This window comes from Ictidomys tridecemlineatus, chromosome 7 (genome assembly GCF_052094955.1).
Source record: "Ictidomys tridecemlineatus isolate mIctTri1 chromosome 7, mIctTri1.hap1, whole genome shotgun sequence".
Lineage (NCBI taxonomy): Eukaryota > Metazoa > Chordata > Mammalia > Rodentia > Sciuridae > Ictidomys > Ictidomys tridecemlineatus.
In genome coordinates, this window is record NC_135483.1 from 20,883,483 (window position 1) to 20,900,634 (window position 17,152).

The 17,152-nt window shown below is 41.7% G+C and overlaps 1 protein-coding gene across 2 annotated transcripts in view; it reads left to right on the forward strand.

Annotated features, from left to right (window-relative positions):
• The window catches only part of Samd12 (sterile alpha motif domain containing 12), a 430,917-nt gene extending 426,691 nt beyond the window's left edge, over positions 1-4,226 (forward strand). The window contains exon 5 of one of the 2 annotated variants that reach the window (XM_078016757.1): positions 3,979-4,226. In XM_078016757.1, the coding sequence (XP_077872883.1) occupies positions 3,979-4,151 (173 nt within the window). In that variant the 3' untranslated portion in view covers positions 4,152-4,226. The remainder of the gene's footprint in view (positions 1-3,978) is intronic. The other variant, XM_040293706.2, reaches the window with a different exon arrangement.
• Positions 4,227-17,152: the final 12,926 nt, after the last annotated feature.

A 17,152-nucleotide genomic window follows, 5' to 3' on the forward strand; every position in this document is an offset into this window, starting at 1 on the left:
CTGAAGTACAATAAAATGCACATATTTGAAGTATGCAATTTGATCGTTTTGACATGTATGTAACTAATACAATCAATATAAAAAGCACTTCCATTATTTTTTTAAAAAATTGAAATCACACAGACTGTGTTTTCTGCATGATTTATTCCATTAGAAATCAATCACCTTAGCTGGGTGCGGTGGCACTCTACTGTAATCCCAGCAGCTCGGGAGGCTGAGACAGGAGGGTTGCAGGTTTCAAAGCCAGCCTCAGAAATGGCAAAGTGCTCAACAACTTAGTGAGACCCTGTTTCTAAATAAAAAACAAAATAGGGCTGGGGATGTGGCTCAGGGTTGAATGCCTCTGAGTTCAATCCCTAGTACCCCTCCCAAAAAAAAGAAATCAATCGCCTTAAGATATATAGAATCACATCCCCACATCAACAATTTCAAAATTATATGGCACATTTATAAATATCTCTGAGGTCAAGGAAGAAAGCACAAGAAAAGTAAAATATATAAAATGGGTATAAAAATGTGTGGCTTCCCTCTCAGGGTTAAGAAGACGAAATGAATGATGGACATCTAAATGCTTTATTAGCCATAATACCTTATAAAAGCAACAGAAGAAAGGAAAAAGGCATTTATTCAGCATTTTCTCCTCTGAGCTAGGTGTTCTACTTTTATTGTCATATTTTAATATACATAAGAAGTTTTAGAAAAATACAAACATTAAAGAGAATGGAATAAGCAAAGAGTGAAAATTTTGCTTATTGTGGGAATTTTGTCAATGTGGAAATTATTCAGATAAGGTCTATGGCTCATATTAAGTACAATGATATGATAACACCACGTACCATGAGTATCCTCTTGCCCACCAAATACATACGATACATATTTGTTTACCTGGTAGGTAGTCATATTCTGAAACCAACCAAGCAGATACTAACAGTTCTGGAATGAAGATGTATACAAGTATATCTCGTCTACTAAGGCTCCTGGATTAAAAATTACATTTGGTTCCAGTGTTTGGGATGGGAGTGGACATATGAATTGCCTTGAAGAATTCTGGGTATTCCAGCCAATAGCTCCTAGGAGCTGTTGAATGAAGCAAGTGTTGCTGAGGCTTTGAACTAGCCATTTATAATCTAGGACCCAGGGACTCCATGCAGGATTCTAGAAGCAGTTGTTCTAGAAGCTTCCCATGAATAGTGCTAATCATGTCATTTTTTGCCAGATTGCCGTGCATAGGTGTCCACAGTTACTGTGGAGCAGTTGTAGGGAGTGGTGTTCCAGTCCCATGACTGCTCTGAAAACTTGTGTTGAGGATGGAGCAATGCAGCATGGGACTAACAACAATGCTCACCCTAAGGAAGAAGAGATGAGAAGAAATTGAGAGAGTGCTTTCAAATAGTGCTCCCCAGTCATTAGAACCAAGTACAGTACTGTGAGTGGGGAGCACTTAATCAGAGTGGGGAAAGCTCTCTGTATTGCAAAGTTCTGGGCCACAGAGTTCCTTTTAATGTAGAAATAGTTTCATAACACAAATGTCCAATAGTGAAAATGCTTGAGTAAAATGTGAAACAATGTTCTGAACACAAAAGACCATGCGGCAGAACTGTCTATATCAATCTGGAAAAATGTATAAAATATACTGTAGGGAGAAAATTTCAATTACAAAGCAGTATTGTTCAATGTGATCTCACTTTTACTTTAAAATGTACAAATATGAATGGGAAAAAATGATGGAAATATGTGTGGCAATATTAACTTTGATTATCACTTGATAATGGATATAGGTCATTTTTATTTTCTCTTTGCTTATCTATGTTTTCTGAATTTTCTATAGGCCTATATAACTTGTAAAAATATTTTTTTTTTCTGAACAAATGTCATTTCTCTTATCACCAGGATAAACAACATGTACTGAAAGCTCGCCACTGCACGGAGTGTTTGTACTTCTGTTAGGTCATTTTTTTCTTTGGGATGGTGTCTTTTCAAGGGAGGGGGGTGTCACTCCGAGGAAGCAGCCAAATCAACATTAATTGTAGAATTTTGTGTGTTCTTTCTACTACTCCTACTAAGCCGTTTGGAAATTTGCCTCTTCCTGGTTTCTTACTACAGAGGTTATTTTGGAAACAGGCAGTACGATTAGAAAGAGGATGAGTTGGGGAAGAGGACATATGGACAGGTGTGTGTTTGAACGAGTCCCAGGGTCCGAATTACCTTGGCCAAAAGAGTTTTTTTCTAAATGAAGGCGAATGGGAGCTATATGGACAATATCAAATTTGCATTTAAAAATACCTTTGTTTTAGTTTAAATACAGAAAGAAGGATGCATGCCATAGTTGATACTTTCAAAGCCTAGATATCTTGTGGACCTGGAACTAGCAGCTGACACCAGACTAAGATCCATCAAGAGACCTCAAGCATATCCATACCCAAGTGATCCCCCCAAATGCTGTTTCCTTCTATGTAATGATGCCCCAGGGAGACAATGATATGACTGTCATCCAAATATGCTATTGGTTTGTTGTCAACCAGTATTTCAGAGCTTAGTTGTCACGAACACATAGATGAGTGCAGAAGCAGCCGATGGGGGCCACTGTGCCTTCTTCCCGCTAACACAATCCAAATTTTGTTTGGGTCTTGAGCAGCAACACACAGAGAAGCAGACTCAGCTGTGGCAGAGTATTTTTAGCCTAAGCCAATCATGACCATTGTAATCTCATTTGCTGGTGATTAGGAGCCACATGATAACTTTTGGTCAATGAAGTGTAAGGAGAATGCGATGTCGGAGGACATTTTCATCTTGGATAAGAAAGAGTGAAGCACCAGGGCAAGTCTCCGTGGTTTACCTTTCCTTTGGTTTTTGCTTAATTTTATGTGGGAACAAGATGCATGGAGGCGGGACCTAGTGCAGACCTCACAGACAGACACAGTAAGAAGTGGGAATGCTGGGCACAGTGGCACACACAAGTTATCCCAGCTGCTCAGAAGGATGAGGCAGGAGGATCTTGAGTTCAAAGCCAGCCTCACCAAAAGGGAAATGCTGAGCATCTAAGTGAGACCCTGTCTCTAAATAAAATACAAAATAGGGCTGGGAATTGGCTCAGTGGTTGAGTGCCCCTGAGTTCAATTCCCAGTACCAAAAAAAATAAACAAATAAAAATAAAAAGAATTGGGAAACAGGAAATCATCAAAACCCTGGATTCTCTTTTTTAATTTTTTTATTTTATTCTTATTAGTTATATATGTCAGAATAATGCATTTCAATTCATATTCCACAAATAAAGCACAATTTTTCATGTCTCTGGTTGAACACAAAGTAAAGTCACACCATTAATGTTTTTATACATGTACTTAGAGTAATGATGTCCATCTCATTCCACCATCTTTCCTACACCCATACCCCCCTTTCCCTCCCTCTCCTTTGCCTTATCTAAAGTTCGTCTATTCCTCCCATGCTTCCTGCCCCTATCCCTGTTATGAATCTGCATTCTTATATCAGAGAAGACTTTTGATATTTGTTTTTTTTGGTATTAGCTAACTTCAATTAGCATTATATTCTCCAACTCCATCCATTTACCTGAAAATGCCATGATTTTATTCTCTTTTAATGCTGAGTAATATTCCATTGTATAAATATACCAAAGTCTTATCTATTCAGCTACTGAGGGGCATTTAGGTTGGATCCACAATTTAGCTAGTGTGAATTGTGCTGCTATAAACATTGATGTAGCTGTGTCCCTGTAGTATGCTAAAACCCTGGATTCTTAGTCACGGTGATGACCTAACACAGTAACCAGTGCCTGTCTCTAGACCACCAGTTAGGCCACTTTTAGTTGGGAAATGTTTCGTGAGCCAGCCAGAGAAAAGAAAATTCAATTTTCTTTTATCATCATATTTTGTTAATCTGTTTTTTACAGTTTGCTCTTTATAACCATTTAAGTCATCAAATTAGAAACTAACAAATGTATCATTTCATGTTTGCCTGCAGACACTGAAAGTCATCTCTGCAGGAAGACAAGAACTCTAAGGAAACATAGATGCCTTCCACTAATGATGTTTTATTCACACTATGCATGGCTGGACGCATCCCTGCAGTTGGAGGAGAAAGCAGGAGAAGACGACCTCTTCTCTGTTGCTCACAGGTGGTATCCATGCTGCTGATCACTAGGATTTTCTGGGTTATTGGAAGAAAACAATAGTTACAACTTCTAAGGGGTAAAAATGATTTTCTTTGACATTATAGTTTTGTAGTAAGTTTCATCTGTTCTTGTCTCCAAAAGAAGCCTTTATTTTAAGAGACCTACAGTAGGGGACACTTTATTGATGACATTGGCTGTGAAGCAGAGGAGACGCGTATAGCCTTGGGCTTTGGCACTGGCCTCCAAGCCTTTCCTCCTCTGGAGGCCAGGCCAGGCTGAGTTAGGAGATGCTACAATGCAGGGCTTGGTGTTGGTTTCTTGGTCATGGGGCTGCTTTGTGACTGCAGGGACATCACCCTGGGAAAGCTAATGACCTCTCCTGGAGCCAAATAAATTGCATACACAGGTGAAGGATTTAGCTTTGAAAATTAGTTCCAGTCAGTAGTAAACCTATTGAGAATAAGGCAAATGGGCTCACAGAATAATATAGCAATCCTAAATGTGTGCCTCCCTTTACTGATTACAAGCAACCCTGAAATACAAATGAGAGTGAATTTATTGTAAAGAAATGCCCATTTTTCCTTTTGGCCTGTATATTTCAAAGATGATTTATCAGGCTGATTAATTTTCAGGTAGTATTTGTTTCCAAGCTTTCAACTTAAAATTTTCTTTTCCTTTCCCAAACTTTCCCCTACCCAAATCCAACTTACATCACATTGTATTACATTGTTATTAGAAGGATTCGATCACTGCTTCATTCATTCACCACATATTTATTTAATGGGCACTTATTGTGTATTGATAACTGGGCTAAATCACCTGGGTCCTCAGGAAGTTAATGTTCCTTCTGAGATTTCTATTATGTTGTTGTGTTACATATAATTTTTAAAAGAAATTTTTAAGCCAGGCATGGTGATGTATGCCTGTAATCCTAGTGGCTTGGGAGGCTGAGGCAGGAGGAGCGCAAGTTCAAAGCCAGCCTCAGCAATTTAGTGAGGACCTAAACAATTTAATGAAAACCTGTCTCAGAATAAAAAAAAATAAAATAAAAATAAGAAGTGGCTAAGTGCCCCTGGGTTGAATCCAAAGTGGGGAAAAATGCTTCTAAGAGTAGCAAAGTGCAGAACCAGGAAATGTAATAGGTGTAGTGTATACTATTACATTACTTTGATCAACAATGGAAGAAGAGGTGAACAGCATTACTGCCTAGGCATGGGCAAGGCACAGGGATGGGTGCACCAGGTGTGACCCACTTCACATGGAGGTCTTCCATTCAAAACAGATTTCTTTTTTAAAATTTTGTTTTAATTTTTTTATTTGTTCTTTTTAGATATATATGACAGCAGAATGTGTTTTGACATAGTATGCATACATGGAGTATAACTTCCCATTCATGTGGCTGTAATGATGAGCAGTTACACTGGTCACATATTCATATATGAACACGGGAAAGTTATATCCGACTCATTCTACAGTCTTTCCTATTCCCTTCCCCCTTCCTTCCCTTCATTTTCCTTTGTCTAATCCAATGAACTTCTATTCTTCCCTCCCCCACCACCCACCCTTATTGTGTTTCAGCATCTGCATATCAGAGAAAACATTGGGCCTTTGATTTTGGGGGTCTGGCTTATTTCACTTAGCATGATAGTCTCCAGTTCCATCTATTTACCAGCAAATGCCATCATTTCATTCTTCTTTATGGATCAGTAATATTCCAGTGGAATATACCACATTTTCTTTATCCATTCATCTGTTGAAGGGTATCTATCTAGATTGGTTCCATAGCTTAGTGATTGAAGAATTGAGCTGCTGTAAACATTGATGTGGCTGTGTCACTGCAGTATGTTGATTTTAGGTCTATACTGAAGAGTGGGATAACTGAATCAAATGGTGTTTCCGTTCCAAGCAAACCCGATTTCTTTACGACATTAGTAACCCTCACCAAAGTGACCCATTTTTAGTCAGAATTCAATAAGCCAATTTGTCTTAAAGGAGGACTTGGCTTAGATAACATATGTGCTCTATTTTATTTTAATTGGCCTTTCTTAAGGATATGACTTTATTCATTTAGCCATTCACTAAGAGGAAATTTATGCATACCATTGGCACGTAGGTGGGACAACTCAGAGTCCCCATAGGAGGCCAAGAGTGAAGAAGCAAAGACGGACTTGAAGGGAAGGAAGGTGACAGCTGGGGAGGGAGGTCAGTTCCAACTTTGTGGCTAAGAGAATTTTTAGGAGCTGGAGACTTATAAATTTGAAAATCAATTTCCCACCTCAGATTAACAGGCCAAGTGGTACAAACCACTTTCTTTCCAATTAAGGGAAGAATTTCAGTGCTATATTTAAATCAGTAAGCCAGCTTCCCGTGGTAACATCCCTATCAACATCAAGTTCACGATCTGATTTAGGGTCACGCCTTTGCTCATATACAAACACACACTGTGCTGTATACACACTCATGTAATATATTTAGAGATTTCTGGATATCAATTTATGGTTCAGATGGAAAGACTAACAGAGTGATAATTCGCCTGCACTGTAAAGAAACTCTTCCCTGGCCATGTCACCAAGATACCCTGAGTGCCACCCTGAGGAAGCTGGGGTACCAAGAGGTTCAGAGACCTGAGCATGTGAAATGGGACATGTAGAAGGCCCTAGAAGATGTCACAATGTGGCAAAGGGGCATTTATTTTAAGAGTGTGGGGAAACAAATGAAGTAGACTGCAACTGGATTTTTCATGTAGCGGCCAAGAGTCCAGAGATCCAAGGAGGTTGGATAAGGAGTGTTGTCGATTTTTTTTTTTTAATACCTAAGTGGAGAACAAGGGTATAGAATTTTTCTTGACACACCAATGTACAATAATAACATATATTTAGTCACGTCTGTTGGTCTCCCTGTACCCTGAGCAGCTGCTCAGCTCCAGCAAATCCTCTTCCTTCCAGAGAAGGGGAAGAGTGTGCCCAGCAGCCTGCTGGACTGCCAGGGAGAGCTGGGACCAGGCTTCCCAGCTGTCCTCTCCCGCCAGGCAACTGGGGTCCAACACAGCCCTAGGGAGGAAGCCAGCTCCCAGGAGCTGCTCCAAGGGAGAGCTGGTGTCAGCGTCCTGTTTAATTTAGGAGGAAGATAAAACTGGCTTTCATTTGGTCAGTCTCTTAAAGACCCTGGTGGAGTTCAAATCCACTCTTCTTATTGTGTCTGCTGAAGAGCAACGAGTGGGAAAGAGACTCGGTCAAAATCATCCCTCTCTGCTCTGTGAGTCTGTGACTCATGAGGCGAGGTTTTCGGCTATCAGGGAAAGGTTGTGGAGCACCTGGAGGTGGGACCTATAGGAGTACCTGAAGTAGCACCTGAAGACTTACTTCAGCTCAGTCCATCGGGTTCCAAGGAGAGTCCTGGTTTCCTATGTTCTGTCTCCTTGGCAGTTTCTGACAGGAGTCTTGAAGGTGCAAGACTCCTTCAAGATAACTGGATCAAATGGTGTTTAGGTGCAGAGGACAGCCAGGGTAACACATGATCCAGTTAAGGTTAGTAATTTTTTTTTTGATTTGCTGATTCATTCATTCATTCATTCACTGACTTAGGCATTATAGTAGATTGGTGCTGTGCAGGGTGTGGTCCTCCACTGTCAGTGTCAATGTCTCTTGGGAGCTTGTCACACCGCCCCACACTTACTTTGGTGGGAAGTCTTTAGGACTTGGCGAATGTCGCAGGACATCACTTTTGAGGTGAAGTTACATAAAGGCTTGGTGCAGTCTTAGTGTGCTCCCTCATTTGTTTGAGGGCAGCCAGCTTCTATGCTGCGAACAGCCTTTTGGGGATGCCCAGGTGACAAGAAACTTGTTTGCTGCTGAGAGCCAGTGAGGATCCGAGGTCTACCAACAGCCAATACGCCATTGGTTCCTCCCCAATCAAGCCTTGAGCTGACCATAGCCCCTGGAACCAGAGTGGAGCCTGGCAAAGATTGAGCCAGAGAACCCAGTTAAGCAGCCCCCGACCTACCAGGACCCTGAAGTAAGAAGTGTTTGTTGTTTCAAGTCTCTAATTTTGGATTAATTTATTAGGCACCATTAGATGACTAATACAACTACCAACTGTGCAAGAGGGAAACTGGAATGTGTATTTTAACATGTTCTCCAGGTTATTCTCATGCAAGGAGTTTGAGAATCACTTTTGTGCCTAAGGCAAGAACAAGGACTTTGGAGCCCTAGAGCCTGGGTTCAAATCCTAGCTCAACTACTTCTTAGCTGTAGAGGCTTGAGTGGGTTTCTTACCTCCATGAGCCTTAATTTCTTCTGTAAAATGTCACTAATATTAGCCTATACCTTTAGGGTTGTAAAGAGGATTAATTAGGTTAATATAGCTGAAGCACTTAGTCTATTGCCTGGTAACAGCTAGCACAATAAATTCAGTGATGATTCATTCATTCAACAAACATGTATAGGGCACCAACCAAGGGTGGGCATGGTGCTAGAGACTGGAGTTACAAAGATGCATAAGCCATAGTCCACCTCTCTGGCACTATTGTCCTACAGGGGAGCTAGACATATAAAAGAATAAGCACACTAAAGGGAAAAAGATGTTAAGACTGACTTCTGCATAGAGTCCAGAAGATATCAGTTCTATCCTGGACAAAGGCATTAAGGAAAGGCTTAGCATATGGGGAAATTAGAGGGTTGAAAAAGAATGGAGGGCCGGGCACAGTGGTGCACACCTGTAATCCCAGCAGCTAGGGAGGCTGAGACAGGAGGATCTCAAGTTCAAAGCCAGTCTCAGCAATGGCAAGGCACTAAGCATCTCAGTGAGACCCTGTCTCTAAATAGAATACAAAATAGGGCTGGGGAATGTGGCTCAGTGGTTGAGTGCCCCTGAACTGAATCCCCAGTTACCTCCCCCACCCCACCTTCCCCCTAAAAAAAGGAGCATCTTTAAGTAACTTTCCCAAAGTCACAACCAGTATGGTGCAGAGCCATAATTGAACTCAGGAGCTCAGACTCCAAAGTTCTTGTGTTTAATCCCTTTACATCCTTCCTCCAATAGAATGCGACTCTCTAGGTAAATATGCTGCACAAATAGAAGTGTACACACTTGAATGACCAAATGACACTGTGACACCAGACCAGACAAATACCAGAAATGTGTCTCAAAGTTACAGCTAGGAGATGCTCACCATGGATACAGAATGGGCTATGGCCCAGTGGTTGCTTATTTATGGGGCCCCTTCCTCCACCCAGGGCTCCCATGCTGTTTGTAGTCAGGAGCTCCATTGAATATCCCATTCTCCTCCAATTGATGAGTGTGTTTTCACCCTGGAAAAAATGGTTTGGTGGTCTCTTCCGAAACTCAAAGGATTAGCATTCTCCTTGTCAAGGCCGTGGGTAATTTACAGCAATCGGCAGTTCCTGTCGCAAGGAATTCCAAGATCAGACAAGCCAAGTGGGTGACAGGTCAGATCAGAGCTCAGATGGAGGAGTTGTTGGAGGCAGGGTGGAGAAGGGTCATGAAGTGGGGGGAGGGGACGGCTTACAAAGCATCCCGTGCCTGGTGCCTGCAGCAGGCATTGATTGAGGGTTCCCATTAGCAACAGGTCTCCACAGGCCAGAAAAGAACAAAAAAGGAAGCAGGCTTATCCAGTCGTAAACAGGACTGAAGTCTGCATTTTTCCCATGTCATGAGGAATTATTGGGCCAGCAGCTAGGTAGGCTATACCACAGGCTGAAATCCTCAGTAGGAAAGAACAATTAGGAAAACTGTGAATTTTGCCTCTGTGAGCAGTTCCCTTCTCAGGGATTATTTGAAGCTGGGATGGATATTTTTAGTCTACTTTGGTGAGATTTAAATATTCAGATTTTCAGGGAGATAAGGCTTATGCTGAAATTTACATATAAACATATCAAAATATATTTCATTTATTAGTCATTTTCATACCTTTTTCCTGATAGTTTCTGAGCTGAATTTCTGTTATGTGATTAGTCTCTGGGAAATGAAGAAAGCTGTGTTCAAAGAGACAAGAGCTCAGGCTAAATGGCTGGGAAGTTGCTATACTGGGTAGACATAAAGTCAAGTTGAGTTTGTAATTTAAGGAATGGTTTTGCTTGTTTGGAGGGCAAGGCTTCAGAATGGTGATTTACCTAGGCCAAGGAGAGTCCCCAGCTATGCAGCTATGCGTTTCTAGATATATGTGTGCATTTTTACCTATTTAGAAATATTCCATGCTTTGTGCAAATAAAGACCTCAAGAATCCAGGATTCAGAGAAAAGAGAAGAAATTAAACCAAAGAAAGAAGCTTGGCACATTCAGGGGCCATTTGGATAACTAGTTCTGCGGTCCATCTTATCAGTGTGCAAAAAACAAGCAACCCCACACACTAAGCACGGATCATCAACTAGAAATGATTTGGACGATCATGAAAGGCATTTAACTCACTGAAGTAGGACTGGACGTGATTTAACCTCACTTGAGTCAGCTGGCAGGTACTTAAAGATCTTCCAGGGTCTCATGGTTATCGTTGTGAGCACCAATAATTATTGTAGCATCATAGCATAGAAGTGCTAGAGGATAAAAAATTGTTTTCAGTTGATGGAATGTAAGATAAACTTGATTCTACTGGGCAGCAGAAGTTAAAGATGGAAAGAAAAACTCCGGGCAGTGTTGACAGACCATTGTGTAATGCAATGAGTTCAAACCCAATGAGAGAAGGGGAGTTGGATTGTGGCCCATGTCCTGATTTCTCATTTTCTCTCAGTTACTCCATCCATAAATGGATCTACAGATGTTAACACGGACCCACACAAGTGTAGCCACATCCTCCTCTTGTAAACTATAACACAAGTCCGTTTTATTGTGATGATTTCTTCCCAAGTCTGTTTCTCCTCCTGCCGAGGGAGGCCCTGGAAAGCAGGGACTGTGGGGACATACATCTTCTTAAGGGAATGCAAGTCTTTGAAGCAAACAAGAGAAGAAAAAAAGAAGAAAAATAAGAAAACCCAGAGTAGCAGGCAGGGAAGAACTTCTGTACCTTCCACCAGGGGTCAGTAAAACTTTAGTGAGACTCCCAGGATGACATCCTGACTCAAGACAAGGGCAACTGCTTTGTCACCATTTGCCCCCTCAGAGAACACCCACCAACAAGAAGCTGTCCTGTCTCTGGAAATGGCACCCAGCTCCAAGTTGTTGAACACACCCCAGACACGGTTAAAAATGACGGAGGCCAGCAAGTCCACAGATCAAGCCCAAGAGCCAACACCATAGCATTCCCAGCTTAAAGGTGCAGTTTTGAAAAACCTGAAGCCAGCCAATCTGTCTCACTTAGCCATCACTTGCTGATTGTCCGGTGACTAGTACTTAAGGACTCTGTCACAGTTTCTCTAACAACAAAAGGGGATATGACGTTTCCCTTCTCATCCTGCCTTGCCACTGTCACGGCTTACTGTAGGCCTCAGTGTAAGCGGTCAAGACTTTAAAACTCATGTACTAGATACATAACCTTGACTCCTGGAAGCCAGAGTGAAATGCTGAAAATAGAAATCAGATCATATCACTCCCCTTCTTAATAATCTGCAAGGCTTCCCACCCCTGAAATAAAACCCCAACCCTTAGGCTGGCATGCAGGGTGCAAGCTGGCCAGGCTTCCTGTAGCTTCTCCCACCTCACCTCCTGCCCCTTGTCCCTGCACTAAGACTCCAGCTGTGGTCTCCTTTTTGCTGATGCTCTAACTCAGTGGTTCTCAAAGTATGCTCCCTGGATCGGTGGGCTCACTGTTTGCCTGGAAAATTGTTAGAAATGCAAATTACAGGTTTATATTCCTACTGAGTCAGAAACTCTGGGATTGGGACTCGGTAATCTGTGTTTTGTCCAGCCCATCAGATGATTCTGATACCCACTGAAGTTTGAGAAACACTGTTCCCATTCTTCTAACTCATTTCTGCCTCAGGGCCTTTGTACTGGCTAGACCCTGGACGTGGTACACTCTTCTTAAGACTTTTCTCCTGCCTCTCATATAACAACTGAAATGTCACCTCATGACAGAGACCTCTACTGTTTAAAGTGAGCTTCCCTCTTCTTCCTCATCTCCACCCATGCTATTATCTTTTAGATATCTCCACAGAATTACCCAAAAGTAACTTGCTCACTCATTGTTATTTTAAAATCTAACATCCCCATTTCAATGACAGAAAATATCACCTGTCTTTTATACTGTTGACCCCCAGTACCTGAAATAATGCTTTGTACCCAGTAGGTTCTTAATAACACTTTCTTAAATTTATGTCTATGAGAGTTTTTGATCAGCCTACCTTGAAGTAGGAAGATAAATTAGGTTCTCTAAAGGAACCTGTAATCTTGTGGCAAGGCCTCAGCATGGAGCTAGAAGATGAGGGTCAAATTCTAAATTTACAATTTGAAAATCATCTGACCTTGGGCAAGTCAATTAACTAAGTTAGTGCATCTCAGCTGGAGATGATTTTTGCCTCCTAGCAGCATTTGACAAAGTCTGGAGAAGTTTTTGGTGTCAGAGCTGGGTGTGCAGGTGGGAGCCGGTAGTGCTTATTGTCACCTGGAGGGTAGAGGCCAGGAAAGTGACTAACTATCCTACAATGCACAGGACTGCCCCTTACAGCAACAAATCATGTGGAGCAAAACTGCAATGGTGCCCAGGCTCAGAAATCCTGACCTACAGCCTTATTTTCTCCCTTGTAAAACTGAGAAAAATATTCTCTTCCTACTTTGAAGCTGGTGACACTCCAGCAAAATCCTCACCAAGTCTATGAGTATATTGTAAATGAGGAAGAATTGTATACAGATAGCCCCAAGGTCTGGCACCAAGCCTGGTACAGAGTAGCTGCTCAATAAATATTTGTCCAGGGAGTGTGTGAATGAATTGTTGGGACCTCCTCTCAAGTTTCCGGTTTACTCATTTGTGGGAGTGGATAAGGACAATGCCAGTGTCCTAGGGATCTCCCTAGGATCAAAAAGATAATGCCTGTAAAGCCTGGGTCCCGGATTTGACACATGGGTATCGAATTTTCCTGCTTTGCCTTGCACTGGCTCTCCTGCCTGACTGTCCTAGGAAAACCTGGTCGGGCTTCTTACTTACATATGTTAGTTGAAGGATTTACAATGGCCTAATTTGAGCTCTGTGAAGATAATTTTAGTAATAACTCCACTAGAATGAAAGACCCAGTCTTGTGTTGAAGCACTACTACAGTGTCTTTGTTTTTTATTTTTATACTCCAGTTTTCTTGGGGCGTAAATGACAAATTAAACACGTATACATTTAAGGCATATAACATGATGCTTTGATTCATGTGTACGTTGTGAAATGATTACCCTAATCAACGTAATTAATATGCCTGTTACCTCAGTTATTTTTTTCATGCATGTGATGAAAACACTTCAGATCTACTGTCTCAGTAAGTTCTAAATACAAAGGGTCCCCCTACTTGGGAGGACTCAACATAATGATTTTTTTTTACTTTATAATAGTGCAAAATTGATACACATCTAGCAGAAACCACACTTTGGATTTTGAATTCTAATATCCCTCTCCCCCCCGAGAGATGTGCAGTAGGATGGTATCTTGAGACACAAGGCTGCATTGGCCAGCCCTTGTCATAAGGGGCAGAATGACACACATCCTACAGGGCACTGCCTTGCTAATCATGATGCTCAGTGGGGTAGGTGTGTTAAATCCATTTTCAATTTAGGATGTTTTCAGTTTACAATGCATTTGGGACCTAACCATAATCAAAAGTCGAGGAACATCTGTATACAATACAGCACTGTTAATTACTGTCACCATGCTTTCCGTTAGAGCCCCAGACCTTCCTCATCTTTTAACAGAAACTGTGCCTTTTGGCCAACATTTTTCCATTTCCCTCTCAGCCCCTGGCAACCACCAATTTACTCTCTCTTCTGTTGGTTTGACTCTCATCTTATTTATTATTTTATGGGGTGCTGAAGAATTAAACCCATGTCCTTGAGCATGTTGGATGAGTCTCCATCACTAAGCTATACCCCCAGCCAGGTTTGACTTGTTTAGATTCCACATGTAAGTCTATATCATGCAGTATTTGTCTTCCTGCATCTCACTTAGTTCTCTTTGTATATTGTCCTTCACATTCAGCCATATTGTCACAAATGGAAGGATTTCCTTCTTCTTATTATTTTATTTTTGGATTGAACCCAGGGGCTCTTTACCACTGAGCTACATCCCCAGTCCATTTTATTTCTTTTTATTTGCTCTTCGCTAAGCTACTGAGCATCTCACTAAATTGCTGAGGCTTGTCTCAAACTTCCCATCCTTTTCCCTCACCTTCCAGAGTCACTGGGATTACAGGTGTGGGCCTGGCTGAATGATATTCCGTTTTATATAAGTACATTTGATCCAGTCACCAATTAATCAGACACTTGAGTCCATATCTTGGCAGTTGTGAATAACCCAATGAGTGTGGAGTGCAGATAGCTCTTTAACACAGTGGTTTCATTACCTTTGGATATATGCTTAGAAGTCATATTGTTGGAGCAGATGGTAGTTCTATTTTTTTTTTTTTTTTTTGGTACCAGGGATTGAACTCAGGGGTGTTCAACCACTGAACCACATCCCCAGATGTATTTTGTGTTTTATTTAGAGACAGGGTCTTGCTGAGTTGCTAAGCACCTCACCATTGCTGAGGCTGGCTTTGAACTCTCAATCCTCCTGTCTCAAACTCCTGAGCCACTGGGATTACAGGCCTGTGCCACTGCGACCAGTGGTAGTTCTATTTTTTTTAAAGAAATCCATGCTGTTTTCCATAATGGTTGCATTAACTTACAGTCCCACCAACAGTGTACAAGGATTCCCTTTTCTCCACACTCTCAACACTTGTCACCTCATTTTGATGATAGCCATTCTAATGGGTATTGCAGTAGCATCTCTTTGTGGTTTTAATGTGTATCCTCTGATGATTAGTGATATTAAGCACCACTTCATGTGCCCATTGGAGCCATTAATATATATTCTTTGGAAAAGGGGTATATTTAAACCCTGTGCTCATTTTAAAATTTTTAACCCCTTATCTGCTGTATGGTTTGCAAATATTTTTGACTTTTAAGTCACCTTTTTTATCTTGTTGATTGTTTGCTGTGCAGAAGATCTTTTAATTTTCTGTAGTCCATTTGTTTATTTTTGCTTTTGTTGTCCCTAGTTAGGGGAACTTTTCAAGCTTGTTCAAGGGCCTTGAAATAAAATTTTGGTCATTTATTCCTTCATTTAAATCAGTGGTTGACTCCACCTAGGTAGTCCCTGAACTATCCTAGGCACTGGGGATTAAGGAGTAAAACAGACCATGCTCCTTACAGTGAAGAAACACAGTCAAAAATACATAAATAAATTAAAAATAAAAGGTTCAACAAGTGAAGAGGGCAGGGTAAAAGGAAAGCAAAGGGAGATGGAATGATGATACTCTTGAATGTTCTACTTTTGATTCCAGTGACTTTGAAATGAAGACTTTGAGCTAAGGATACTACACATGGAGAACAATTTACAGTTTACCAATTGAGATAGGCTGGCAAGACGAGCATTATTTTGAGTTTTCAAGTGAGAAACTGAGGTTCAGTGAGATCAAGCCACCTATGTAAGGCATGAGTGAATGGCAGATCTGGGGTCCCAATTTAAGCTTTTCTAATTTTCAGTACCCAAGTTTTTCTCACCATATACAGCATGAAGGAATGTGAGTTTAATAGTTGGGCATGGGATGAGGGAATCAGCCAGAATCAGGCAAGAAAGTCAAGGAACTCCTGCCAAAGAGGAAGAGGACACAAGAGAGCAAGAAGAACAGCTAGCCTACTGCTAAGGTCACCCAGGACAACTGGTAGGATATAGAGGGACTGCAGCACACACAGTTCCACTTTCCCTGCCGGGGAGATCATTTGCACCCTGATCTTAATAGAAGGACCACTGTCTTGAAGGACTGTTCTTAGCAACCCAGGGTGGGGGAACCCTAGGTCACATGCGGTCTCCATCACTGCATTTATGAGCATCATTGTCAACATGTTTGGAAGATGACCGAATCCTTGTTTCTGTCCCAGGCCTCTCCAAGTTGTGCAGGGGGTACAGATCAAATCTGGAAAAGCTACCTCATCTTCATAGGGAGAGGCTTCAGGAATGTACAGTAATGTCCCACCCATTCACCCTACTCCCTTTGTTAAAACAAATTTAAAACAACAAAGACCTAAAACTTTCCACTCTATCATTTTACTCTGCCTTGTTATAACTGTGCCCTTAGTCCACACCCCGCTGGGGTTTTCTGCTGCCTGAGGGAAGCCGGGAAGTGTCTCCCAGCTCTCAGTCACTCCCATAATAAACAATCACTAAACAGCTTGCTGCCCTAGGCAACTGCCTGTCCAGCTAGGCCAGGCCCTGAGACTTAGCTAAGGAAGAGAGTGGTAAACCAGGATTTCAGGCTCTGAGGCCAGGGAGCTTGACTTTGACCACAGATGCGTCTTTGTGGTCCTAGAGGATCTTTAGAAGGACTCATTCATCTGAGTTATCCAGTGAAGTTCACCAGAGACAGGGGTAGCTTGGGGGTGGGGAGTGGGAGGTCAATTGAATGAAGGACCCACCATCTATACTAATGGTAAATAAAATATTTCCTGTTTCAAGGTTCCCTTTTACAACCGGGACAGCTGGTAGTTCTATAGTCATCTATGCTTATGAGATCTTAAAAATCACCACCACCACCAAGAGAATAAACATCAGTTTTGAGGACTGACAGTAGCTTAAGTTAACCGTCTTCTCTCCAACCAATAGAATCCCCCCGCCTCTGCCCTCCCGCTGTCATTGAATAAAATAGACGGAGGGGGTCCAGGGATGGAGGAAAGGACACAGAGAATTTGGAATAGTTGTTTCCTCCTTAGTACAGAAGCAGGCATGGAGAATTCTAACAATTCTTCTCGATTATGATAATTGCTTTTTATTCTTGGGATTAGGGTGTCTCCGTGGTGAAGAAAGAAAAATGGACGGGCTCTATAGGGGAATAAGGGAGA